The sequence below is a fragment of the Mustela nivalis genome, assembly GCF_964662115.1.
Source record: "Mustela nivalis genome assembly, chromosome: 9".
NCBI classification, from domain to species: Eukaryota; Metazoa; Chordata; class Mammalia; order Carnivora; family Mustelidae; genus Mustela; species Mustela nivalis.
The window spans coordinates 85,879,929-85,906,254 of record NC_139028.1 but is presented as its reverse complement, the minus strand read 5'-3'; the positions used below and the strand labels follow the sequence as shown (position 1 = coordinate 85,906,254).

Genomic DNA, 26,326 nt, shown 5'->3' with positions numbered 1-26,326 from the left:
CCCTGTGCTTTGTCACTCAGATTAATACTCAATCCTCAGAGCCTAAGGCAATTGTAATGGTGAACTCTAAGAACTGGTCATTAGCTCTAACTCTTTGCTTTTTGATAGTGATGGAAAACTACCTATTGAACCCACACTGGGGAAAGAAAGTGAAAGAAAGGAACAGGTTTTGAATAGGGTTCTTGGATTCTTAAAATCAGAATTTATATATATATTGATTAAAAAGCAAATATGTCTGAGTAGGCAAGGAGTGCTCTCCCTCCTTCCCCTCCACATAGATAAAGAATGCTCTGTGACCTGTAGGTTGTGGCTTGATGAACAAAGAGTCAAGGAAAAGGTCAGTCAGCAGAAGAGATTGTGGGCCTCTGATTTGAGTGGCATAAGGGACAGTGTCTGACATTTCATTTGCTCTGTTAGCATTTACACTGCGGGTTTCAGACTCTTTCAGTTTGAGGTGATTTTGTCTTCTAATCTTAAGATTCTAGCCTTACTGCTCTTGGATCATTTTCCTTCCTCTCTTCCTATGCTATTTGCTATACATCTAATGATCACACCCTTTGTGCCATCCTCTGTGTCACTGACAAGGTTGTCATGACTTTGAAACTTCTTGGAGATCTACACAAGCCATGCTGGCGATCTGTTTCTTTTTTCATTAACACTCTAATTCCTTGATGGAAATGGTTATGCTAATAATGAGCTCTTTCTTTTAGAGTCCATGTGTATATCCTTACATATGAAAGGAATATGGTGAAAGGAATTTTGGGACTCAACTGTTTAAGGAAAATCAGAACTGTGTCCCATGGACCATTGTATTACACTTTCATTTCTAAAGAGTTCAGATATATAGATAATAATAATCAATATTTTCTCTTTCTTTTTCTCACAGTGAAAGAGAGAGAGAGAGAGAGATCAAGAGAGAGAGACATTCTCTGTCTCCTTTTCCTGGTGTTTACTTTCTATTTGAGAAAAAAATAAGATATAAATTCATAATTTAGTATTTTCAGAAATGATATTGGGGAAATAGAAAAATTTAGTTTTGAGGTTTAGGGAAGACATTCTAAGGATTGAACAGTGTTAGAGAAGAAGATTGGTTGACATCTCAAAGATCAACCTAAAATGCAAAATTGAGTCTCTGTAAGCATTCTGTGTGCAGCCAAAGAATGAAAGGGAGGTCCCAATGCAGAGTTACATGCTAAGGAAGGGTAAAATGCCTCCGAAGACAAGGAGTAACTGGTTACATTATAGCAATGCATTAAGGGCAAATGTTTAAACCTAAATGAGCATCCTAATGACTGCAAATCAGCAAAAGCAAAATGTTATCAGTAATGCCAACAAAAGAACCCAGTAAAAGGACTGTAGTATCCTTTCCTGAAATCAGAGTTGGTGCCATGAATACTCCTTGTCTCATTGAGAGATGTGATATTTGATGGGACCACTTGAATTTGTTGTGGAGCTATATGTATCACTGTGGCATTGCCTACCACATCACATTTTACTGGGATCTGCAGGAGAAATTTATTTCACACTTTAGATGTGTTTGCAAATTGATTATGTCTGTGCTTTGGTCTATCGAAGCTCAGAACTGAAACTGAAGTCTATCACTAGTAGTTGTGTTGGAGTTTATAGAATTAGCAATTTATTCTGCTCTTTCAAAACCAGACACTGTGGTAGGGGAGACTATCTATTGTCTCTATAACTCCCACTTTGGTTGTATGTGGTAGGCACTAATATACTCTGTTTGTACTGGCAAAGAGGCAGTAGCTTAGCAAGCCTGAGTTATTAGACCATGACTGCACTGCTAATGAGGCAAGGAGTAGGAATGGTATTCATAGGATTGAACTTGTAACCATGAGGATGCACTGCTGTAGCTTACTCTCACCATTATTATTTTTTCCTAGTTTCTTTATCTGTTTGTTTTTCATTTTACTTCATTGTACCCTAACTCTGCCAGCAGATCTTTTTGTGCTAGATAGAACATAAACATCTCAAAGGAGTTAAAAATTTAACCATGAGGAATATTAAATTAACCCAAACACACAGGCGACCCAAATCCCTCAATTAATTGAAAACCCTATTCATTTCACCCCCGTTGTTAAAAATACATTTTTGAGTGGATTAACATACCCTTGATATACCCTTGAGTGGATTAACAACCCCTTGATAATCTCTGGGCATATCCCCAAGACCTGAACACTTGACAATGGTCAATTCTGGAATTCTACTACAAAAAATAACAAACACATATTATGATTCAGATGAGGAGCATTCAATTAATCTCACTCAGTAACTCAGGGTTTATTTGCTTTGCCTCCATTTGCTAGCCTTGCAGAATCTGCAATTATATTCTGCCACAACAAAATTATGCAATCTGTTGTGAATTTTTAAGTAATTTTTGAACAGTTAAAACTAGGAATCCAAGAGTTATTTTTTTTCTTCTCCACCTTGGTGACTGACCTCTCAAGAGAACATTATTCTGAACTAGAATTTATTTCTGAAGGCTGTCTTTCTCTCATACCCTTCATCCCATCTGTCAGGAAAATATGCTGTCTCAACCTGCAAAACACATCCTCAAACACTTCTCCACACTGCCCCTGTCACCACGTGAACTACTCACGTTCTGGTTACCCTCTCCTCCAGCCCGTCATCCTGCGGTGGCTTCCGGGCTGGTCTTCCTGTTCCTGCCCTTGCCCTTCTTCCCTATATTCAGCACAACAGCCAGGGTGGCCCACTTGACATGTAAATAAATTTATGTAAATACAAATGTTTCTCTTCTGCTCAAAATCTCACAGCACCTCCCCATTTCCCTACGAGTAAAAGGCAATGTAAGTTTTTAAACAATGCATAACGAGGGTCGCATGATCCTACTCCCATCTGGCCTCCTCTCTTAAATGAATAGTGCAAGTTCCATCTCCCCTAAGTCTGTGGTTCTACAGATTCCCCTTATTCTGCCCTACTTCTTCTCCTTTTTTCTTAAATACTTAATTTGAAGTATTTTTTCTTTTTAAAATTTTTATTATGTTTTATTATATATAATATTTATTTTATTTTTTTCTTAAATACTTAATTTTAAGTATTTTAAATGCTTAAAATACTTAAATACTTAAACAAAATTAACAGTCAGTGTAATCTACTCATTTGTTTTAAAATCTCTGATTTCTTCCTCCCTCACTAAACTTTAAGGCTCATAAGGGCAGGAATCCTTGTTTTGTCCATGGATGTATCCCAACCACCAAGACGAGTGGCTGCTTTCAATAAGAACTTGTTGAATGAATAAATGAAAGCCATATGATATAAAGAAAGATGAGTTTGCATGTTGGAGATTTCATAATTTGTTAAGTGAGTTAATTTTCATATCATTTGGCTGTTTCCACTAAAAGAAGAATACAAACTCAACTTTAAAATTAGAAAACCCCTTTTGACCCAGCACTTACACTAACAGGTTTTTACCCAAAGGATAAAAAAAATACAATTTAAAGGAGGGTAAATGCATTATTATCAACAATAGCCAAACTTCAGAGAGAGCCCAAAAGTCCATTGACGAATGAATGGATAAAGAAGGTGTGGTCTATATACACAATGGAGTATTTCTCAACCATCAAAAATAATGAAATCTTGCCATCTGCAACAACGTTGATAGAGCTAGAGTGTATTATGCTGAGTGAAATAAGTCTGAGAAAGGCAAATACCATATGATCTCACTCATATGTGGAATTTAAGAAAGAAAAAAGATGAACATATGGGAAGGGCTGGGGATCAGGAAAAGAGGGAAATAAACCATAAAATACTCTTAAAGATAGAGAATAAACAGAGGGTGATGGAGGTAGGTCAATGGGGGATGGGCTAGATGGATGATGTGTATTAAGGAGGGCACTTTTTCAGATTAGCACTGGGTATTGTATATAAGTGATGAATTACTGAATTCTACTCTAGAAATCAGTATTATGCTGTATGTTAACTAACTAACTAAATAAATAAATAAGATAAATAAAAATGAGAAACACCCCAAAATTCATGAGCTGAGGTCTGATTAAATAAATCATGTCCAAGAAAGACAAGGTAAGATAATTCTCAAATAAAAGGATAAATTTGTGGCCTTCGTAGGTACTTCAAAAACGTATGATAAAATAATATTAAATGAAAAAATAATAAAATGTTCTATGCAGGGAAATATGATTTTTGTTGGCTTCAAGTTAGGCAGACATTCCTGTTTCATTCTCAGTCCATGTGGTTCAAATGAGACTGAGTTTGTTCCAGAGATGAACATGTAATCCAGGATTGGCCAATCGGAATTCACTGACTTCCTGGCCATGGTGATTGCTTCAAGGATGGACTCAAATACAGATCGGACAGTGAGTCATCTAGTTTTGTTATAACTATTGGGAAATAAGGGTTTTCTGTGTATGTGATTCCTAGCTCTGAGGACACTGCAAATGCAGAGCTTCTATTGACATCTTAGAAAAGGAAGCCAACACAGAGGATGACAAAGCTAAGAGATGTAGAAAAAAGGGATCAATATCATATGACGTTGTTTGTCTATCAGATTTACCTGATTTGAGTTAGAATCTTTTCCCCTTCCTGCTGAAAGGATTCTGACTACTACAATCATACTGATTATAATTCTGTAGAATTTGTATGTAAAAAAAGAAAATCAAGTGTATCTTAAAAAAAAAAAAGTGTATCTTAAGTCTTAATTATTTCTCTTATACTAAGTAAGAAGAGAGAGTAGAGAGAGTTCATGGGATTTGATAATGATTTTTTTATGGTGAAAATATTTCTTTTTCCCTCTAAAATTGGGTTAAACTGTTAATAAAAAGTAAGTTCTGTAGTTAATTGAAGCTTTCTTCTGTTTAAGCTTTAGGTTTAGGGAAATGAAGCTTTTTTTTTTTTTAAATATTTTATTTATTTATTTGACAGAGGGAGATCACAAGTAGGCAGAGAGGCAGGCAGAGAGAGAGGAGGAAGCAGGCTCCCTGCTGAGCAGAGAGCCCGATGTGGGACTCGATCCCAGGACCCTGAGATCATGACCTGAGCCGAAGGCAGTGGCTTAACCCACTGAGCCACCCAGGCGCCCCAGGAAATGGAGCTTTTGCAGTCAGCTATTTAATTGATTGAGAAATGTATAGATGGTACTTACTCTATAATTTTGTGTTTGGATTGCACAGAGAAATCACAGTAATCCACTCCAATGTCTGTAAAGTCCACAAACGTGGAGGACAAAATCTGGAATGCTCGAGGATTTTTTTCCCTGAGCTTTCGGCATACGTTAAACCCATCTACGATTTCTGAATCACCCCCAGTGACTGTTTGCTTTATGCAGTGCAGAAACTGAACCTGTAAAAAGAAATAGAGAAATCTGTTTTAAAATGGTAAACATTTACATTTTTGACATCATTAAAGATTCAGAAAGTTCTGAATGCACTAAAGTCAACAAACCTCTTAAATCTCTTTTGTGTCAGCAGGGAAAGGGATTGGAGAGAGAAAGTTGCTTTAGACACTATTTCAGTGTGAGACATGAACATAGGCACGATAATGTCTGTTAGTAAACAAAAGGCACAGATCAAAATAGCTGCAGGGAGCGAACACTTCATATTGGAGTATTTACTCACTTCATGTTGACTTTACAGAGGAGGTGGGATTTAAACTGGGCAAAGGAGGATGGGTAAGATTTTGGATATGCAGAGCAGAATGGAGAGAGCAAATCAGGTGCAGTCATAATGGATGTGCAAAAATGCACACCTCACTATGTATCAAAAAGTTTGGTCGCGATAGAGGTTCATGACTGAAAAGGATGGATCCAGTGGGAAAGGTTATTGAAGTACTTATTATAGAGTCTTGAATGTCAGATGAAGAATATTGGATTTTCTCTTCTGCACAGAGGGGAACTGTTGAAGGGTTTTACATTACAGTTGTAATGTAGCCAAGACTGAGTTGAAGAATATTAGCCCAGTGGTGTTACGTAGGACATATTTTTTTAAAGGAGGTGAGAAAGTAACTACTCGAGAGTTAAATGAGATAGTTAAGGTATGAGGATAAGAAGGGAATGGAGGTTGGGTGGGGCTATGAGGATGTATAAACCTAAGAAGCACCGGAAATAAGAAACCAAAAGGATAGTTATTTTTACTAAGATTTAGGGGGAAATGTTCAGCATTATTTCATTTTGAAAAGCAAAAAAAAGTAAAATCTGTTTATATCTTTCTTGACTATTTTTTAAAAGCTTTTATTTCTTTATCTGTCAGCGAAAGACAGTGTATGTGTGCGACATAGCACAAATATGGGGGAGCAGCAGGCAGAGGGAAAAAGAGGCTCCTCACTGAGCAAGGAGCCCAGTGTAAGACTTGATCCCAGGACTCTGGGATCATGACCCAAACCGAAGGCAGACACTTAACCAATTGAGGCACCTACACGTCCCCCAAATAGTAAAATTTAGAAATATATTTTTTGGATGGGGTTTCTGTGACTCCTTTAGTTAGCATGAGTGAGTGATTTTGAATAAGTTTGAATTTGTTGAATAAGCTTGAATAAGTTTAGACCCAGATTTTCTACTTAGAGAAATGAACACTATCCAGCCGTGAAAACTTTATTCTCAGTTAAACAAAAATAAGAAAGAGAAAAACATTACAACATTATCAAACATCCAGAATAGGGGGAATATGAGTGGAAAAAATATCCACTTGGTTATTTCCATAAATGGTCTAGAACCGTGTTATCCGTTCGAACTTTCTGCGGTGACAGAAATGTCCTCCTCTGCTGCCCAGTACAGTAGACACTAGTTCCACATGGCTATTGTGAGCTTGAAATGTGGTCAATGTGACCAAAGAACTGCATTTTAAATTTTATTTAAATATAATTAATTTAATTTAAAATTTAAATGATCGTATATGGCTAGTGACAATATATTGGGTAATGGGGATCTAGAACACAAATCCTGCCTTCTTCCTCAAACTGCTTACATTTTCTCAATATTTTAAATCTCACACATACTTGTTCTCAAGTTATGATTGTACATTTATCACTTCCTTACAACAGTCCTTAGAATGTCAGACTTTCCTCTCCATTTTATGGTGGAAGAACCCAGACCCAGAAACGAAAAAGTTGGCCAGCTGGTAAGAACTCGGCTACACATGGTGAAGCTGTCATTCAAACCTTTGTCTATTTGCCTCAAAATCATCATACAGCAAGTTCTTTTCCTTTTAAAGGGAGGAAATTCTTTAATGGGACTCTTAATAGTTTAGTATCATGAGTTGTGTATATATATGTGCTTTGTAAACTTCAATTCCTGTTTCAGGTTGATTATGCCTTATTTTCTGATGTTAGGAGAGAATTGGTCTCCATTATTAATGGTTCCAACCTTAAACTGATGTCAGTTTTTTACGCTCAAAAAAAAAAAAAAATGTGCATAAGCTGACCAAGTCGCTGTAGAAAACCATCTCATCACCAGGGCTGTGAAAGGTGAAGCAGCATGATTAACAAGAGGATGAAATGGAAACATCAACCTCCAGTCTGCCAGACTCCAAGAAGGCAAAACAATGGCCCAACTCTGTCTTTGAGAGAATCAGTGTTCTTTAAATCCTCTTAGATTTTGCCATAATGAAGTCACAGAATATTTCAAATAAGAATCTTCAAAAAATGTCAGTTGATGTCTTTTACATATATATATGGCAAGGCCAAGTAATAATCTTCTTTTATGTATTTATATTTTAATGCAATCTTATGAAAGAAAAAAAGATGATGGTGGCAAACAACACTTCTATCACCTAATTCAAACAGTACATATGCACCTGATGTGTATAAAATCAAATTCTATTTCATGTCATTCATTAAGAACCAAAACTATTTCCTTCCTAGATGTTACTTCATCTACCCATCCCAAGCAGCACGAGGCTTTTGGCCCAAAGACAGTGAGCAAAGGAACATCTGTGCTTCTTTAAAGATGTGTCCCCTCATCCCCGCTCCACATGATCCAAACTGATGAAATTCAACTCTCAACAGGTAACTCATTATTTAGATCATTTCATCTGCATTGAAAAGAAACTTGTCTTATTCTGTTTGTTATAAACAAGCTCAAGCTTTGTTACAAAGACCCCTGAACTATTCCAAATGGAAACTTGGCCAATAGCAGAAACAGCTGCCTACATTCTAATTATTCTCTTACACCAATCTAGACATTTTAGGAATCATCTGTCACTTAAAAAGCTTCTGTCAGGTCATTTATCTTTGAATGTGTCTTTTGCTGATGGAGACAGGCACAACTTTGTGATATTTCTTTGCCTTTTTCATATCATATCTGTGACGTCCCTATGACATGAAATGTGCTGAGCTAAGCCTTAGTTTGTAATGTCTGATGATGTCTATGCTCATCGCATTATATAAATCATGGTAATTAGAAAGTCTAACTCAAGGCCAGCACGGTATGGTGAAAAACCTGACTAGACAGAGGCCTGGGCTCTGTTTTAAGTGTCCTATTATTCGGATGTCACTCAGTGAAAGCATTTAACGTTGCCATGTGTCATTTTGTCATCTAACATAAAAAGGCATGATCAATCACCTGCTTTACAGGAATGTTAAGAGGGATCAGACAAAGTAATATATATAGCATACTTCGAAAAAGTATAAAATGCTATGAAAATGTCAAGCATTATATTATACTTAAAGAATATTTACAAAGCCACGTAATCACTTTTCCTTAGGCTTTCAATTTTAACCCAGAAACAAAACCTAACCTCACTTAAAAACAGCAGATAATTAAAATATTAAATTAGAATTTTTAGTTTTCTAGTCTAATTTTTTCGAAAGATTTTATTTATTTTTTTGAGAGAGAGAGAGAGAGAGAGCAGAAGTAGGGGGGGGGCAGCAGAGGGAGAAGCAGGCTTCCGGCTGACCAAGGAACCTAATGCAGAACTTGATCCCAGGACCCGAAGTTCATGACCCCAGCCAAAGGCAGACCCCACCCAGGCACCCTAGTGGTATTCTTTCAATCCACTAAGTTAGGAAGTGGTTTTTATGCAGGGATAGCTAACTGATATGAATGGTAGTCATGTGACTTTATAGGAAAACCCTACAGATGAGATCGGGCGCGTTCAGGGTGGTATGGCCGTAGACTGGGAAAACCCTACATTGTGTTCCCTGGTTTCATTTTCTCTTTTAACTCTTTTGGGAATGGTAAATATGCAAAAGGACCTGAAGATGTACTGCTATCATAAAATTTGTCTAAGCAAAGCAAAAAGTGTCAATAGTTATTTCCAAAAGGAAACAAAAGAAGTTTTTTTGTTTTTTGTTTTTTTTTTTTTAAATACACAAAAATCTTCTATCCCTTGGAAATCTCAGGCTATTCAGGATTTAGGTACAGAGATTTCATGTTTGGATTATGCTTGAAGAAGGATCTATGTAGGACAAGTTTGCTAGTGAAACATAGAGTCACTTAGACTCAAAATACAGGAGGACACTGGTCCTTGGCCTGTCTTGTGGAAAATATGTTGAGGCTCACCTTACCCCAGGTGGATGATGGAGAGCTGGATAATCAGTGTGAAAGCTTAGCTTCCCAGTTGTGTAAGCCACATTGTTTGCGTCAATTTTGTCTTGCACTTGCCAAGTATGTCTGTAAAATACAAGAAGCATATGTTTAAACGGTCTGTCAGTATTCCAGAGGAAATGTGTTAGAATGAACTGGATACATGGGGGAAATGGAAACTTTTCATTTTATGAAATAATTACTGTACTGATGTGAGCCAAGAAGAGAGCCTGGCTTTTCCTTGTCCAAAGTTACCATTTGAGAGTATGTACCTCCTCCTTTCTCCTCTCTTCTCCAGAGAAAAGTACATTTACGCATTTGTCTATCCCACAGAGCTTATAAAGAGGTATGTGTGGGATTGTAGGTTAGGTTTTTTTTTTAATAGCTTAGTACATTTAAAATCATTTATTGAGGTGAAATTCACATAACACAAAATGAACAATTTAGTGGACAGTTCGGTGGACTTTCACAGTGTTGGTAAGCATCGCCTCTATCTATCTAGGTGCAAAATATTTCCAATCACTCCACACGGAACCTCTTACCCATGAAGCATTTTCTTCCCATCCTGCCCTCCTCCCAGTCCCTGGCAAACACCAAAATGCATTCTGTCTCTAGGGATTTACCTACTTGGGGTATTTAATATAAATGGAATCATACAAGGTGTAACCTCCTGTGTCTGGCTTATTCTACTTAACAGAATATTTCTGAGATTCCTCTGTGATGGACCATGTATCATTACTTCATTCCTTTTTATGGTCAAATAATATTCTATTGTATGGATATTCCACAATTCGTTTATTGACTCATCAACTGATGGACATTTGCACTATTTCTACTCCTTGGGAGATGTGATTAGTGTTGGCATAACCATGGGTGTGCATGTACTTATTTGAGCACCTGTTTTCAATTCTTTTGGGTAATGCCTAGAGTGCAAAGATGGAATCATATCCTAATTCTACCTTTAACTTTTTGAGGAGGTGCCAAGCCATTTTCCATAGTAGTTGGACCACTTGATATTCCCACCAGGATTTTTGAGACTTCCAATTTTTTCACATCCTCATCAACGTTTGTTATTTTCTGGTTTGTTATTGTTGCTGCTGTTGTTGGTTTTAACCATCCTGGTGGGTGTAAGGTGGTATATCATAGTTTTAAGCATTTTTATGATTTAAGATTTTATTTATTTATTTGAGAGAGAGAGCATGAGAGGAGAGAGGTCAGCAGGAGAAGCAGACTCCCTGCCAAGCAGGGAGCCCAATGTGGGACTTGATCCTGGGACTCCTGGATCACAACCCGAGCCGAAGGCAGTCGCTTAACGAACTGAATGACCCAGGTGCCCCAAAACTCTTTTTTTTTTTTTAAGATTTTATTTATGTTTTTGTTAGATAGAGATCACAAGTAAGCGGAGAGGCAGGCAGAGAGAGAGGGGGAGGCAGGATCCCTGCCTGATGCGGGGCTTGATCCCAGGACCCTGGGATCATGACCTGAGCTGAAGGCAGAGGCCCAACTCACTGAGCCACCCAGGTACCCCCAAGGTATATCATAGTTTTGATGTGCATTTTCCCAGTGGTTAATGATGTTGAGTATCTTTTTATATGCTTGCTGGCCATCTGTATATTTACTTTGGACATATGTCAATTAAAGTCCTTTGCTCATTTTAAATTGAGTGGTTTGTCCCTTTTTAATTTCTATGAGCACTTTAGATAGCCTGACATGTGATCTGTAACTATTTTTTTTACCCCTTTTGTGGGGCTGTCCTTTCATTTTCTTAGTAATGATATTTGATGGCCAAAAGTTTAAAATTTGATGAAGCTCTATTCATCTATTTTTGTGTTTGTTTGTGTTTTTGGTGTTAGACCTAAGGATCCATTGCCCAATCTAAGGTCATGAAGCTTTACACCTATGTTTTCTCCAAAGAATCTTACACTTTTATATATAGATCCTTGATCCATTTGAGCTAATTTTGAATAATATGTGAGGAACGGGTCCAACTTTATTCTTTTTGCATGTGCATATACAGTTGTCCCAGCACTGTTTGTTGAAGAGACTGTTCTTTCCTCATTGAAAGGTTTCAACACCCTTGTTAAATATCAGTTAGCCATAGATGCATGGGCTTCCTTCTGAACTTTGAGTTCTGTTCCATTAATCTGCATGTTTATCTTGATCCCAGTACCACAGTATTTTGATTACTATAGATTTGTAATAAGTTTTGAAATCAGGAATTATGAGTCCTCCAACTTTGTTCTTGTTTGTTATTATTATTTTGGCTCTTCAGAACCCTTTGCAATTTCATATGAATTTGAGCATTGCTTTTCTATTTCTACAAGAAAACCACTGGAATTTTGGTAAGCATTGTACTGAATCTGTGGACTGCTTCAGGTAGTGATCATATCTTAACAATATTCTGTCTTGCAATCCACGAATGCAGGATATCCTTCCATTTATTAGGTCTTCTTTAATTTCCTTCACAATGTTTTATACTTTTCATTTTATAAGTTTTTCATCTCCTTGGTTAAATTTATTCCCAGGTATTTTATTCTTCTGGATGCTATTGTAAATGGAGTTTTTTAAAAAAAATTCCTTTTCAGATCATGCATTGCTAGTATGTATAAGCACAACTCATTTCTCTGTATTGCTCTTATATCCTGCAAATTTGCTGAATTTACTTACTAACTATATTAGCTTTTTTTGCGTGCATTCTGTGGGGTTTTCTATATATAGGATCATGTTATCTATGAATAGAGATACAATTGCCTCTTCCTTTCTTATTTGGATGCCTTTTTTTCTATATCTTGCCCAACTGCCCTGGGCAGAGCTTCTAATACAATGTTGAATTGCAGTGGTGAAAACAAGCACTCTTATCTTTTTCCTGATCTTAGAGGGAACTCAATGCATATTTATTTTATTTTATTTGAACTTAATGAATTTTTAATTACACTCATAACTATTACTCAAATCAGAAAATATAACTTTAAGGTTATATGTCCTGTCTCAGCCACAACCTCATCTCTCTCCTCTCCAAAGTAACCATACCATGACTTCTGTATTTATAATTTCTTTGCATTTCTTTATATTTTTACCCTTGAATCTGCATCCTTAGACACTTTGTTTAATATTAGCAACAGTTGTTATGTATTTTAAGTGTCTTCATCTACAGGTTTCCCTTTCAGCCTGTTTTTCCTACAATTTATTGTTTGAAGAACACAGGGAATTTGACCTCCAGAGTTCCTCACAGTCTGGACTTTGCTGATTGCATATCGAGGTGTGGTTCAACATGTTTCTCTGTCTTCTGTGTTTCTAGAAAATTGGCAACTAAATGCAGAGGCTTGGACAAACTCTATTTTCTTTCTTTGGCAAAACGATAGATGGCATTGTGCTCTTCTATTAGAAGACACAAAATGTCAAGATGTCTTTGTTTTTGTGATATTTGTACATACTTATGCTCAGTGGCTAGATCCACTAATTCATTGGGAGTCCCAAATAGTAAAGTGCCAAATTAATAATTTCTTTTAATTCTTTTTCATTTGTCAGTGCTTTTAAAAATATCTACTTTCCTTCATCTAGTATTTGGTTACCCCATGTAAGAGCTACATAGGGATACTGAGATAAGAACCTGATTCTTTCCCTTTATTTACCATTTTATTATGTAATGGATTAGTTTTCTACCATTCCAAGATGAATAATTAGTTTTCAAAAAATAATAGTTTTGATGAAAATTCATTAAAACAAGATAGCAGTAATGGTTTCACATTGTCAATGTACTAAATAACACAAAAGTGTATGCTTTAAAATTGTTAATTTTATGTCAATTTTACCTCCAGTACCAAAAGAAAAAGCCTGCCTTTATATTTAAAAAAAATTAATAAACGAACTAGGGATTACTTGCAACTCTGTGTCAGGAAAATAAACCAGTATTCAGATTTTGTAAGACTTTTCCCTGAGAAGATTGAGACAATAGGTAATTGGAAGAAAGTTGTGTTTAAAATAAGGCAAATCTGGTTTGAAAAATGTATTACTATAAATGCATGTCATTTTATTGCTGTCATAATGTCTATTTATTAATTTATATTTGTATTCATCAAATCATTTGTCAATAAATCTATATTGAGCCCCTATTCTATGTCAGGCATTGTTTTAGCATTAGAGATATAGCAGCGAACAAGAGAAACAAATGAACAAGTAATTACCAAATGTAATAACAGAAAAAAGTGCTACAAAGAAAATAAAGCAAGGCAAGGAGATAAGGATTGGGGGCTAGGAGAATATCATGGCAGAGATAATGTTTTGAGAAGTGTTCCAGAAGACCTGGAAGAAAAGGAGAAATATGAATTTCTGGGGGTGTATTTTAGGGAGAGGAATCTGAAGTGAGAGATAGGGTGTCTTCCCCATTCTCTGGGATTGAGGATGAAACTAGCTATTTGGCTCTGTTTTTTGGTCTTGTTTTGTATTGTCTTTCATCTAAGTGTAAAATGGAGAGGCTCTAGGGTGGCTCAGTCGATTAAGCATCTGCCTTCAGCTAAGGTCATAATTGCAGTGTCCTGGGATAGAGCCCCACATCAGGCTCTCTGCTCAGTGGGGAGTCTGCTTCTCTCTCTGCCTCTGCCTGTTGCTCCCTCTACTTGTGTTCTCTCTCTGTGACAAAAATATAAAAAAACGATAGGGACACCTAGGTGGCTTGGTCATTAAGTGACTGCCTTTGGTTCAGGTCCTGATCTCAGGGTCCTGGGATCAAGACCTGCATCCAGCTCCCTGCTCAGCGTGGAGCCTGCTTTTCCCTCTTTTTCTTCCTGCTGCTCCCTCTGCTTGTGCTCTCTCTTTCTCAAATAAATAGATAAATAAATCTAAAATAAATAAGTAAATAAATAAATAAATAAAATATGGAAAGCCTGGTAAATCTTCCACCAAAGTTTAAGGACCCATCTCTAGGTGGCTATAAGCTGGAGAGAGAACCTGTGAAGGAAAAAGAGTGTATGTAGCCTGCCCCAACTAATTTCAAATATGAATCCAACAATCCATTATACTGTAGTGACTGTACGCAGGAAATACATGTCACTCCATGACCCAAACCTAATGAAGATTCTGCCTGCTGTCACCATCAGCATTCCAACAATAATCAACATGTAGAAAAGGATGTAAGGACAGGAAAAAAGTAATTTCATCAAGGTGTAGAATCTATAGCATCTTCTTTTTTTTTTTTTTTTTTAAACTTTTTATTTTTTATAAACATATATTTTTATCCCCAGGGGTACAGGTCTGTGAATCACCAGGTTTACACACTTCACAGCACTCACCAAAGCAAATACCTCCCCAATGTCCATAATCCCACCCCCTTTATAGCATCTTCTAAGAAGATGATGCTTTTGACATTGTGAATAGGACATGATTATATTTAGATTTTTCTTTTCAAGAGTGATGATGGTTTTGTATTGATTCACCACCTACCTTCCCTTTCGTGGTGTCTCCTATGATCAGGGGTAAGCTCACTGAATTTTCATCAGCCAAGAGCTGGCTGAGATTCAAGGTGCAGGTTTTAGCCGGGGAACGGATCTTTCCTTCGTTTGACATTAACTGGCTTCTACAGGGATGGGGCCTGTGACTTGGCATCATCAGAGCAGTTCTCCGCCCTCTGCGCTAACTGGCAGGGGATGATAAACATTTTTCAGCCCTAAAGTGTCTCAGGCACGGTGTGGGATACGTAGCCTAAAAGTCTATGCTCGCACATAATGATAAATCCCAGGAAAGGGGCTTGCCAATTCCAATCATAAAACATTCTCATAACAGTCATAGTGTAAGTCTGGAAAAATCCTAGAAATGTCATTTGGTCTACCTTTCTACCTCCTTATAGAAATGAATCATGCCAAGAAGGCTGCTGCTGATTGTTTGTGACCCTAAGCTTTCATGCATCCTTCTCAAATCCAAAGGAAAACACACCAGAAATAAATGCAAATGTGGAGAAAGTGTTTTTTAAAAGCCCACTGTGGGGCCTTAGTGAGATGAGGGTGTATTTACAGGCATCTTTCATTAGAAACAGATTCTAACACTCCTCCAAGTAAAGCAACTCAAGCAGACTGTCAGAAAGTATCACAACCAAAGCAGAGGTGCAGGACCCAGGTTCTTCTAAAACTCAAGAGGCAGGCTCAGCATAGCATCTTAACCCACTGGTATAGACCTGCCTGGTGTTGTGCTGGGACAGGCGATTGGAACTGTGCACATAATCCTGCTTTTGCCAGCGATGCTATTTTAAACAAATCTAGGGATTTCCACTGAGCTACTTGTGTCATTCTCAAAATTGGATAAACCAAAACACAGACTCTTAACTCTAGAGAACAAACTGGTGGTTACCAGTGGGGAGGTGGGTGGGGAGTGGGTGAAACAGGTCAAGGGATCAAGAGTCCGCTTACCATGATGCACACTGAGTGATGTATAGAATTGTTAAATCACTATACTGTATACCTAAAACGAATACAGCAGTACATGTTAATTCTACTGGAATTAAAATTTTAAAAAGAAATGTCTTTTATATTTTCCACTTAAGGATTTTGTCAAAAGCTCCCATACATTAAAATCATGATTTTTAGAGACTATTTTGTGGGCTTGATTTGAATACTTATTCACTAGATCCACCCCAGTCTAGATGGCCAATCATAGATACTCATGATATTTCATGAAATTAATAGTGTTTTGTGACAAATTTGAATCCTTTAGTGTTTGTGGAGTGTTTAAGCATTGTTTTTTGCTAGATTTGTTCTTATACCCTTGGTGATAGATTTTATAATCTTTTGATCACACCTGGAAAGTTATGCTGGATTTATTTTTAATCTTTTTCTTTTTTGAAGTACAACTTATATGAAAAGATGTTCTACAACTGCAACCTAGATTTCTTATCACCAACAGCTACACTCTCAAATCTCAGCCTACTGCAAGCCGCTCTCATCAGGTAACAGAAGGATGCCTTCTTTTGACTATTGTCACTTGTCATGTTGGACCTAAAACATAATGCTCATATGTCATTTTTATTTTTTAAGTTTTAACATAGACAATTATCTTCTAGGGGTGCCCAGGTAGCTCAGTTGGTTAAGTGTGACTCTTGATTTGGGCTCAGGTCATGATCTCAGGGTCATTGAGATTGAGATTGAGATTGAGATTGAGCCTGTGTTGGGCTCCATGCTGAGTGGAGACTCAGATTCTTTCTCTCCCTCAATTTCTGTCTTTCCCCTCTCCTGCTCTCACACACACATACATGTGAGCACATGCTTGCTCTCTCTCTCTCAAATAAATAAATCTTTTTTTTTTAAAAAAGACTTCATTTATTTATTTGACAGAGAGAGACACAGAGAGAGAGAGGGAACACAAGCAAGGAGAGTGGGGGAGGGAGAAGCAGGTTTCCCACTGAGCAGGGAGTCCCATGTGGGCCTCCATCCCAGGACCCTGGGATCATGACCTGAGCCGAAGGCAGCCGCCTAATGACTGAGCCACCCAGGTGCCCTCAAATAAATAAACTTTTTTAAAAAAGAAAATTATCTCTTAGCTAAAATAAACAAAAACATTAATAATCATCCAAAGGAATATTATGCTGTATATCATTTGTTTTCTATTTCTTTTTTATTTTTTGAAGATTTTATTTATTTATTTAAGGTCGAAAGAGAGAGCAAGAGCAGGGGGGAGGGAGAAGCAGGCTCCCAGCTAAGCAGGGAACCCGATGCGGGTTTTGATCTCAGGACCCTGGGATCACAACCTGAGCTGAAGGCAGATGCTTAACCAACTGGGCCACCCAGGGGCCCCTATCATTTCTAACCGTAGTTGTAACACATCCACCTATAACTTCCCAGATGCAGTCCCCCTTCTGAGCTTCAGATATTTAATTTTCCATCATCACTTATTAGACACACAATGGGCCAGGAACTGAGGATACAGACATGAACAGAACTGACGCGGTACTTGCATCTCATGGAACATACAGTCTCTGGGGAAGAAAAATCAGTGTGACTTCAAAGCTAAAGTACAAGACGTTATGAGAATAAGAGAGTAAAGATTAGGTGGAGACCTGAAGACTGAGTAGGATTTACCTAGAAGGGTAAAGGTCACTATGGGCAGAAGGCCCAGTGGAGGGAGAGAACATAGCCTCTCAGGGGAAGAGAGAGAAGTCCAATACGGGCTGCAGTGGGGACTGTTTGCTCTGTGGCTATTCTTGGTTTTGTTTCAAATATCTGTTTCCCTTATTGTACGGTAAAGTCGTACCAAAAAAAATCTCATTACATGAGGGAACTGAGCTGAAACATACTCTTTATCTCATAGCATTTAACCCACTGCCAAAAATATTTGTTGAATGAAGGCATGGACTGTAAAACAGTAAATTGTGTTATGTTCCTGATTGGCTAGCTATTAACTTTAATCCCGGCCAAAGCTATATGTTTTAGATATATTTAAATTATGAATAATTTGGCCACTAATCATTTCTGTTGTCTGATTCCTAGGGGAAGTGTTACAGTTGTTTGCAAACAATACTTGGCAGAACTGCTAGGCTGTGTTTTAAAAAGCCATTATCTTTTCAGTTCTAACTTATATTATGGGCTCTCACTGACATTGCATTTATTCCTGGAAATGAGAAACTCCATTCCATTTTTGATAAGAATATCCCCACTATCAAGTAGGAAAATGAAAGTAACCTGTCCGATATCTAGCATTGCTCTCACTCCATCCATTAAACTCACATGGAAATCTCCATGAAGCATGAAGATACAAAGCAAGCAAGGAGGGTCCTGGGATAATCATGGTGACATAGTTCTTAATCTCTCTGAATCTTCTTCATGGGACATCTAGTGTGCAAACCCCAAAACTCAGGGAAAACATCTAAACCAAAATTAGGTGACTGGATATATCCATGAGGCCCAAAATACGAGTGGGTATAGAGATAGACTTTCCAAAGCCACAGCATGCCATATCAGAAATGGTGCAGAGGAGGAAGCAGAGGGAAGCAACTAGGTATTGGATGGATCCGAAAAATTCCCAGATCATGAAGGGACAGTGTACTGGCTCCTGGGAGGGTATGTTCACATTTCAACGTAGCTGCCTATGAGGGGTCTGTGGTAAGGGACTAGATTAGTCTGGGTTCGGGAGCTCTAAACACTCAATAGACGAAACTCTCATCCATGATGAGACCCCAAATTGAGCAGTCCAGGAGCAGTAAGGACAAAGGAAAAAGAAGTTCCAGATAAAAGTAAAGGAGAAAAACCAGGAGGTCTGATAACCAGAAGGTTATCACCCATAGTTTTGAAATACAGCTTAAAACTATAACAAAGTTTCTGAGTCCTAGCTCCTTTTAATAATCAAGAAAAAAGTTCACATAAACATTAGAAATATCACATGGTTAAGGTTTAGTTTTCTAAAGTTATTTTAAGAAAGAGAATGAATAGCAAAATAACATACCTATAGATAATACATGCCACAGGGATATGCCCCCAAAGATGAAAAATATTCTAGTTTCTCTAACTTCTATTTTTCTGCTTATACCTACTGTTATTGAGTCTAGAAGATATTAATCAAATGATACAATATATGAAAGAATAACTTACATCAGAGATAGAAACCCAGAAATGGAGTGATATACTCAGAAAGGAAAAATTTTAAAAATCATTAAAAATGAAGACTAAGCTAGAAGGGATGCAATATTGAATAAGTACAACAGATAACACCTTTGGATAATGAGAAGATAAAAAGGAGAAAAACTTAAATATCAAAAAAGACAGATAAAAGGGATTTGAGAGAAAGTAATAAATTTTAATGAATTTTAATTAACAGATGATTTAATATACACATAATAGAAGTCCTCAAAAGAAGAAATCCAGAATATAAAGAACAAATATTAAGAACTATAATTTTTAAAAAATTCCTGAAATTAAGAAAAAAACAAAAGATTTGAAACACTGAAAGACCAAGCCATATGGTCCCTGAAAAAGTTGCTCCAGAATAACCAACACCAACATAGCCTGTAAAGTTACTGATCTTTAAAAAGAAAAATCTTTTGGGCATCCAAGTAAAAATATCAAATTATTTATAAGGGAAGGAAAATTAGATTACTAATAAAACTGTAGAGACATATTAAAGATGTTGTAAGCCAAGAATTTTATATTTAGCCAAATTGATTTTTCAAGTATAAAGATCTTAAATTGCTGTCAACATGCAAGAATTTAGAGAATACTGTTCTCATGGGGCCTTTCTGAGGAATTTACAAGAGAATAAGATTCAGACAATCAAAATGAATAGAGATGATGTTCACAAAGCAATGGTGCTAAGTAGTAAATTTTATTTACTAATAGAATTAGTAATAGGGGAGGAAAAGAAGATAAATAAAACGAAAAAATTGAGAAACCAAACCACCATTAAGCAATGCACATTTTGGTGCTAATACTCTAAATCAGGAAAACCAGATAGTGAATACCAAAAAATTCAGGAGAGCTGTTACATTTGGGGAGAAAAGAGAGGTTTGTGATTGCTTAGAGTATGTGGATGGGTTCCAGAGTAGTCACTGTTCTATTTCTTGACCTGGATGGTGTTTCAAGAGCATGTGTCTTACAAAAATTCATTAAGTTATATATTTGTCTTTGTGATTCTTCTGTGTCTGGATTGTATTTTACCACAAGAAGTGGCTTTTTAAAATTTATTTTGAAAGTTTAATAATGCTCCCAATAATAAAAATAAAGATGGGTAGTAATGGAAAGATGGCAACCACCTCTAAAAACACAAAGAAAAAAGTTACAGCAATTTCCTCCAAAGTTCCAAAGTCTTTCATTACAAAAATCTAAGAATAAAGTGCATTGCAAAAAAAAAAGAAAAGCTTTGGAGAATTCCAAAGTAAGCATATTGTTTTTGGATGGTGGTAGGTCAAATTGTGCTTGATTTATCTCAACAGAACAGGAGCTAGATGCTGGTTTAGATTTTTGATGTGCAAGGTTAAAATATAAACTTCATTTTCTGTTGTCACAAGTTTTCTGATTCCTTGTCGATCGTCATTTTCCCTTTGCATAAACAATTGGCTATAATTTGAATTTAATAGATGAGATGGTAATGAATATTCTGGTGCTGTTGTTATGACTTAGTTTGAGAAATCTCTCTATAATCCTATTAAGTTGTTCCCTTGCATCTGAGCTATAAATATGAGTGGAAGCCCCATTTGGTAGTTAATAATTCCTACGGCATTAGGAACTAGGGGGGGGGAGTGCTCGATAAACCACCATTCAAGCACAGTGCCAAGGAAAGACTGCAGACTGTTGAGTCAAGTAAACCTGGGTTTGAAGGCTGATTTTTCTGCCTCAGTTTCTTTATCTCTAAAATGGGAATAATGGCTCTTATTAGAATTATGAAGATTCAAGATAATCACTGTAAAGCATTGAGTTCAATACTTAGCACGTCAAAGGTGCTTAACAGAAAATTATTTTGTCCCATCCCAATGCTCAGAGGAAAACTGAGGAGGTAATAAGGAGTCAGGGCTTGTGGAGAAACAAATGGTTTACTAGGGTCTCAAAAATTTCCTCCAGTGATTTCTAGGAAAGCACGAGACAGAGAAATTATTTTTCCTTTCATTCACGAGATGACCTCATACTCAAGTGGTTTTGCTGGCCACAACTTTAATTACTGCAAAACTGAGTATTACAAAGGGAACACCAGGGATGGTCTCTTGGCTGATAACATAAGCTGGGGTTCACAATGGCTGAAAGAACACAGCTTGTTACTCTGCCTGGGAACCTCTAAAACAAGAATACACATTTTAAAGGTTCTCTTCCCCCTCACTGAAACACTTGGGTCAGTACTGAATCTAAAACAACTCATTAAGAAATCCCAGTGTGAATTTTTTACAAAGTAGGATGGAATTACAACTAGATTCAGAACTCAGAAAGGTTTTCTTTGTTTTCTTCCCAAGTCTAAATTGCTTTTAGGTTGGTTTTTCATAACTCAGAGCCATTTTTGTTCAAGAAGGGCTATTTGGTTTTCTCAAGCAATTTCTTGTCTAGAAACTTCACCAAAATGGATAAACTTGTTTTTTCTTTCCCTGTTAAGTTTCCACACTTCACAAATGTTTTCTGGTAACCCGTATATCAAACAAGTAGCTCTTTCAAAGTCAGGTTTGGAGGCAGTGCTAATGGTCGGAGCAATTTCTAAAGGGCCAGAAGCCAAGGAATAATAATATTTTTCGCTCATATACCCTCAATCTCTAATACAACCAAATGTGTGAAATGCTGCTGGGCTGGCTTACAGAAATGCTAGCAGAAATCCAGTGAATGCTGGAAAGGATATATTCTTGTACTCCCCAGAGGCCATTTCAATATTGTTAATTCTTAACTGGCCTGGCTGGTGTATTTGACAAACCGCCCACTAGAAACCTTTTTGGTTTGACATGATTTTATTCCTCTGACGAAGCCCGCATGCAAGGCGCTCATGCAGATGCAAAACTGGGCAGCAGTAGTCACCTCTTACATTTTCCAGCAACCTTTCATCTAAAGGTTTCACAGGACATGCCAGGTATTAAAACAGTTCCTGTAGAAAGAGAGAAGCAAGTCCTCAGTAGAGGAGAATCCTAGAGTTCCAGGAAATTACACAAAAAGCTTAGATCCCCTTCTCACCTACAAACAGCGAGTGTGGAGCCGTGATTCAGCCGTGTTTCTCTGTTGGTCCTACGGGCAGCTCTGTGGGCAGTAATGAAGTGCAGATGTTCTGGGATACTGGGTTCTCCACTCTCCCCCCAGTTTTTAGGAATGAAGTGTTCCAAAGTATTTATTTAAATTTTCCCACTACAATTTGTAACCTTGTGAGTTTTATTCCGTAATTGTACAACTTCCATGCTTGTCTCTACAAGATAAAATTTGACTACTACCAAGATCCACCAAGTTCCTTTCATCCCTTTTCCTTGTTGCCACTGCCTATTTTACTCCTCATGTTGCTGTTTCAGAGAAACATATTTTTCATTTTCACCTCATTATTCTTATTAGTCTAATCCCTGCTACATGTGTTAATGCAACTTGCTTATGCCAGCAAATAAAACATTCTTAGAAAGAAGAAAATCTGAAACTACTCAACTGTGTTCTGGAAAGAAGACAGTCTTGCTAGCTAAGGTTGAAATTTGTATCTTCTTCTGCTTGACCTTCTGATGAAGAAGGGTCCCTCAGAGTTGCTCACAAGGTTAATATTCTCACTAAAGAGCTTACCAATGTCAACAATGCTAAGAGAGAATTTTTGACCAAATGAGGCCTCAATATCTTAGCATATATGCCCTTTTATTAAAATTCCCTGAGTGCTCACTGTGTGTCAGACTCTGAGCTAGTACTGAAGACATCATCCTGATGAGGCCACCATTTCAGCCTTTAAGGAGATCAATGTGACACCGATGATAGCAGTGAGATATGCATGCCTTATCCTGTTACATGCAGAGCAGCTAGTTACTACACAATACTGGTGGTTAATACTTTAAAAAATCGACACTGAATCTCTTCTTTCTCTCTGTGTCACACATGTACACACACACACACACCTTTACATGAGCTTACGTAAATAACAAAACCCTGACCCAGCCAATTTATTTAGTTGTCCAACCAGTTGGAAAAGGAGTATTTTCAGAGTATGATTTTGTCCTTTTAGGGAAGAACATCTGATCTCAGTGTTTCCTTATCAGAATTATGGTTTCAAAAGCCCATGACCAGTAAGCTTTACTGTCACCCAGCAAATAGACAGTAGGGATATTATACAGCAGGGTGGTTGGTTTTCTTCCACACTGTGTGCATCTCTGCTAAAAGAAGAATCTTAAAAAAAGAAAGAAAGAGAAGAAATGCCCTTACTAGATGTTATGAATATGCAGAAGAGAGGAGAATTTCTACTTCACTTTTTTGAATAGGTAATTCAGAATGCAAAACAGGCTCAGTTGGGTGAGGAGTAAAATGCTTACTTTGTTTTATTTATTTGCCTGGGCTTGGAGATGAGGTGCTGTCAGCTCACAGAGCAGAGGCTGGGAGAGAGTTGTCTTTCCTAGAGCTACAGAGACTACCAGATGAAGGGAGGCTGTCACAGAGGTGGTGTTGGGAGGGAGGGGGAAAATGCTAGTACATCAAGTGAGAAGAGCAAGAAAGACCAAAAAGTAGCCAAAAACAGAGGAGGATTTGGGACAGGATATGCTGTCTGTAGGCAGAATAAAGGCCAGGAGAAGGAAAAGCAAGGGTGATGCATGCAGGAAAGGAGTGAGGAACGCAGGATGAGAGGAACGCAGTCTTGGACAATCAGCGGAGAGAGTGATGGTGCTGTCGTTGTCCCTCACCAGCTCTCTCTGGTGGGATAGCCAGGAAGGAGGAAGAATAGCCTAAAAAAAAGAAGTCTTTCACCTGAACTGAATTAGTATGGGGATGGGAAGAGGGACTGTCCAGCTTTATGAAGTCTTAATTAAATATATATTTATTCCTGCTACACCTACTTACACTATGGTAGCCTGTGAACATTTTGAGGAGCCTGGTTCATTTTCTCAAGCAGCCATGTTTGCCCATCTTTACTGTACTTTCGCATGTTGGAGACCATCACCCTTCACTACCTTTTAACTGCCACTGGCATGTATTGACTACCGCGTTTCCTCATTTGGAATGCCAGAAGTCTGGGGTTGCTTTCCAGTCTATTCCTTGATTTTATGGAGTTTTTATTGGCTCCAATTATTTAGATGAAGTCAACCCAAGTATTGGTATTTGCCCACTTACAACAGTGACAAAAGATACTTTTCCATAAAGTAGAAACCCAAATCTAGGTCAGAACAAAATGCCTAACACAGTGCCTTGCACAATGTAGCATACAGAAGGGTAAAACAATAATACCGCCAATCAAGATGTTCAGTGTGATCTATAGTGATTGTACTTCCTTTCAGATTTGTTCTGCTGGTTGCATTCTTGAAAACATTCTAACTTGGTATAATCATTGAATATGGCAGTATATAGAAAAAGTATAGTTTATAATGACTCTTTCCTATTGGGCTAGATTGTGTCATAAATTCAGATAATTTCTTCAATTAAGAAATTATTATCAACACTGCAAGGAGATATCATCTCACACCTGTCAGAATGGCTAAAATCAAAAGCATGAGAAACAACAAGTGTTGGTGAGGATGTAGAGAAAAAGGAATTATGCACTCTTGGTGGGAACCCAAGTGGGAACGCAAACTGATGGTAGGAATGCAAATAGATGAAGCCACCATGGAAAACAGTATGGAAGTTTCTCAAAAAATTAAAAATAGAACTAACATACAATCCAGTAATTCCTCTACTGGGTATTAACCCAAAGAAAACAGAAACATTAATTTGAAAAAATACATGCACCCCTATGTTTATTATAGCATTATTTATAATAGCCAAGCTATGAAAGCAGCCCGTGTCCATCCATAGGTGAATGGATAAAGAAGATGTAGTGTATACACTATGCTATAAAAGAATGAGATCTTTCCACTTACAGCAGCATGGATGAATCTAGAGGGTAAAATGCTAAGCAAAATAAGTGAGTCCAAGAAAGACACATATCATATCACATGTGAAATTTAAGGAACAAAACAAATGAACAAAAAAAAAAGGAAGAGACAAGGAAACAGACTCTTAAATACAAAGAATAAATTGGTGGTTGCCAGAGGGAAGTGGATGGGGAGAGCATGAACCAGATGAAGGGGTTCAAGAATACACTTATTGTGAGGCGCACTGAGTAACATATAGAATTGCTGAGTATTATATTGCACACCTGGATTGAGTATAAGTCTGTAAATTAATTATACATAAATTTAAAAAAATAAAAATTTAAAAGAGAAATTATTCAGAAAGATATTTTTATTGATTTTTGAGGGGAGGAAGTTAAGGGGCATGAGATGAAGCTCTTGACCCTATCCTGTAAAAACTATATGGATCCAACTTTAAGGTCTAAATCCTTCTGAAATTGTTATCTTGTTCCATAGTGCTGTAATTATCTCTTACCAGCTATCTCTGGTGGGACAAAATGGACAATGAGGGCTTCTTTACCAAGTCTTATTCTTTTCTCCCAGGTAAGCTTTCATCATCAAGCAGTAAGGTTGCTGAGCATTTCACAGAGTTGCATGAAAAAAATATTGTCTAGATGATGCACTGACAAAATAATGATAATCATCTGAGAAAATATAGACATGGAAATTACATCTACTTTTGTCCTCAAAGCTATTATCATTTTGATTTAGTATTTTAATCTAATTTTATGATTGTTACATGCTCTAATAATTTTTGTATTCACTTGCTGCTTTATAGTTTTTTGAAAACATCTAGGTGTGTATCTATCATTAAACATTTATTCCTTACCTACTGTATGCTAAGGCTAGGCAAAATGCTGGGATCCACTGTTTTTGTTTATCCAATCAATGCTTTAACAATTGAGATGACAGCCAAGAACCAAAAATAGATATTATAATTCTCAGTTTAGACCCATGCATTCAAATTCTCCAAACTAGTAATTCTACTTGAATGGGAAAGTGCTAGGTGGATATTTGTTTCCCAAAGGAGACATGTGTAAAGTAGCACCAAGCTATTTATATTTTTGGGGCATCTACACAAAAGTAGAAACCAGGCTTCTTGAAAAATCTACATGGGACGCAAAATTAGCCTTTAGCCTTCTTCTTCCCACTTTCCTTTCTCCATCCTTCTATCTATGGCAATCCCTGCTCTCCATTATTTATTGCCTTCATTTATTCATTGCATTCTCTCACTCACCTGCCAATTATTTGGGGCAATAGTAAGGCTCTTTGCCAGGGGAGAAACAAAGCTATGAAAGAAAGGACCACATTGAAGGCAG

At 37.2% G+C, this 26,326-nt stretch overlaps 2 protein-coding genes across 6 annotated transcripts in view; one reads left to right on the top strand and one right to left on the bottom strand.

Annotated features, from left to right (window-relative positions):
- Nucleotides 1-26,326, top strand: part of LOC309841348 (uncharacterized protein) — a 208,523-nt gene that overhangs the window by 92,367 nt on the left and 89,830 nt on the right. For all 3 annotated transcript variants that reach the window (XM_082684238.1, XM_082684237.1, XM_082684236.1), the window contains exons 2-3: nucleotides 7,846-7,989; nucleotides 16,342-16,442. In XM_082684238.1, coding sequence (XP_082540364.1) covers nucleotides 7,969-7,989; nucleotides 16,342-16,442 — 122 coding nt within the window. In that variant the 5' untranslated portion in view covers nucleotides 7,846-7,968. The remainder of the gene's footprint in view (nucleotides 1-7,845; nucleotides 7,990-16,341; nucleotides 16,443-26,326) is intronic.
- Nucleotides 1-26,326, bottom strand: part of BBOX1 (gamma-butyrobetaine hydroxylase 1) — a 60,731-nt gene that overhangs the window by 4,330 nt on the left and 30,075 nt on the right. For all 3 annotated transcript variants that reach the window (XM_082684226.1, XM_082684225.1, XM_082684227.1), the window contains 2 exons: nucleotides 9,490-9,595; nucleotides 5,135-5,331 (listed from right to left, as the gene is read on the bottom strand). In XM_082684226.1, coding sequence (XP_082540352.1) covers nucleotides 5,135-5,331; nucleotides 9,490-9,595 — 303 coding nt within the window. The remainder of the gene's footprint in view (nucleotides 1-5,134; nucleotides 5,332-9,489; nucleotides 9,596-26,326) is intronic.